Source organism: Cebus imitator, unplaced genomic scaffold (assembly GCF_001604975.1).
Source record: "Cebus imitator isolate Cc_AM_T3 unplaced genomic scaffold, Cebus_imitator-1.0 Scaffold122, whole genome shotgun sequence".
In the NCBI taxonomy this organism is placed as follows: Eukaryota; Metazoa; Chordata; class Mammalia; order Primates; family Cebidae; genus Cebus; species Cebus imitator.
The window spans coordinates 2659016-2660337 of record NW_016107437.1 but is presented as its reverse complement, the minus strand read 5'-3'; the positions used below and the strand labels follow the sequence as shown (position 1 = coordinate 2660337).

The window sequence follows — 1322 nt, the reverse complement described above, 5'->3', positions numbered from 1 at the left end:
CTGACTACAAGTCCCTTATCAGGAAGAGTATGATTATAGGAGTTATTTTCTCCCACTTTATGGGTTGCCATTTTTCACTTCTTGACGGTGTCCTTTGAAGCACAAAAGGTTTTATTTTTGAAGCTTTTTACATTAAGGTGTATATTTTGAGTTAATTTTTGTGTAATTTTTTGTGTAAAGTCTATGTCTAGGTTCATTTTGTTTTTGCACATTGCTTACGCACAATTTGTTGAAAAGACTATCCTTTTACCATTGAATTGAATTGGCACCCTCATTGAAAATCAGACAATCATAAATCTAAGAGTTTATTGCTGGACTCTCTTTCTGGGTTTTTTGTTTTTTTGAAACAGGCTTTGACTTTGTTGCCCAGGCTTGAGTGCAGTAGCATGATCTCGGTTCACCGCAACCTCTGCCTCCTGGGTTCAAGAGATCCTCCTACCTTAGCCTTCCAAGTTGCAGGGACTACAGGTGCATGCCACCACACTTGGCTGATTTTTATATTTTTAGTAGAGATGGGGTTCCACCATGTTGCCCAGGCTGGTCTTGAACTCCTGGGCTCAAGAGATGCACCTGGCCTTTTGGCCTCACAAAGTGCTGGGATTACAGGCATGAGCCACTGCACCCAGCCAATACTGTATGTTTAAAGGGGAAATTATTTTATGGAATCTTGGTTTCATAGCTGGCAAAGTACATAAAAATTAAATATAGTAAATTTATTACATGTGGGCTATTCGCTATAAAATGTTTTCCTAAATTTTAGTAAGTTTATGAGGAAGGCTTATACTGAGCAGTTTTGTAATATTTTTAGTTTTCTGTGGAATAAGTAAGATGAAATGGATAAGAAATTGGTTGAATAGAAAGAATACATGAGTAGAATGAAAATATTGTTAGAACCTGTTTAAAGTTATGACTATGTAACTTTACATTTTGATATTTATGTTGAGTTTTGTTTAATGGGTATTGTTGTTACATTCTCAGTGGATTACCGTTTATTCCGTATCTGGATAATCTGCCAAACTTCAGTAGATCAGTTGATGGACCAATCAGGCTGCCAATTGTGGATAAGTACAAGGTACCCAAAATATTATTAAAGAAATTGGGTTTCCTGGGAGGTGAAATCATTGTTGTGCATTTTGTTTCTAATTATGAAAACTTTATTTCATTATTATTATTTTTTTGAGATGGAGTCTTGTTCTGTTACCCAGGCTGTAGTGCAGTGGCACAGTCTCGGCTCACTGCAACCTTTGCCTCCCAGGTTCAAGCAATTCTCCAGCCTCAGCCTCCCAAGTAGCTGGGACTGCAGGGATGCACCACTGGGTCTG

The 1322-nt window shown here is 37.9% G+C and overlaps 1 protein-coding gene across 1 annotated transcript in view; it reads left to right on the top strand.

The window, feature by feature from the left end:
- Window positions 1-1322, top strand: part of GSPT1 (G1 to S phase transition 1) — a 38212-nt gene that overhangs the window by 27253 nt on the left and 9637 nt on the right. Inside the window, exon 8 of the mRNA XM_017539934.2 lies at window positions 945-1072. Within this exon, the coding sequence (XP_017395423.1) occupies window positions 945-1072 (128 nt within the window). The remainder of the gene's footprint in view (window positions 1-944; window positions 1073-1322) is intronic.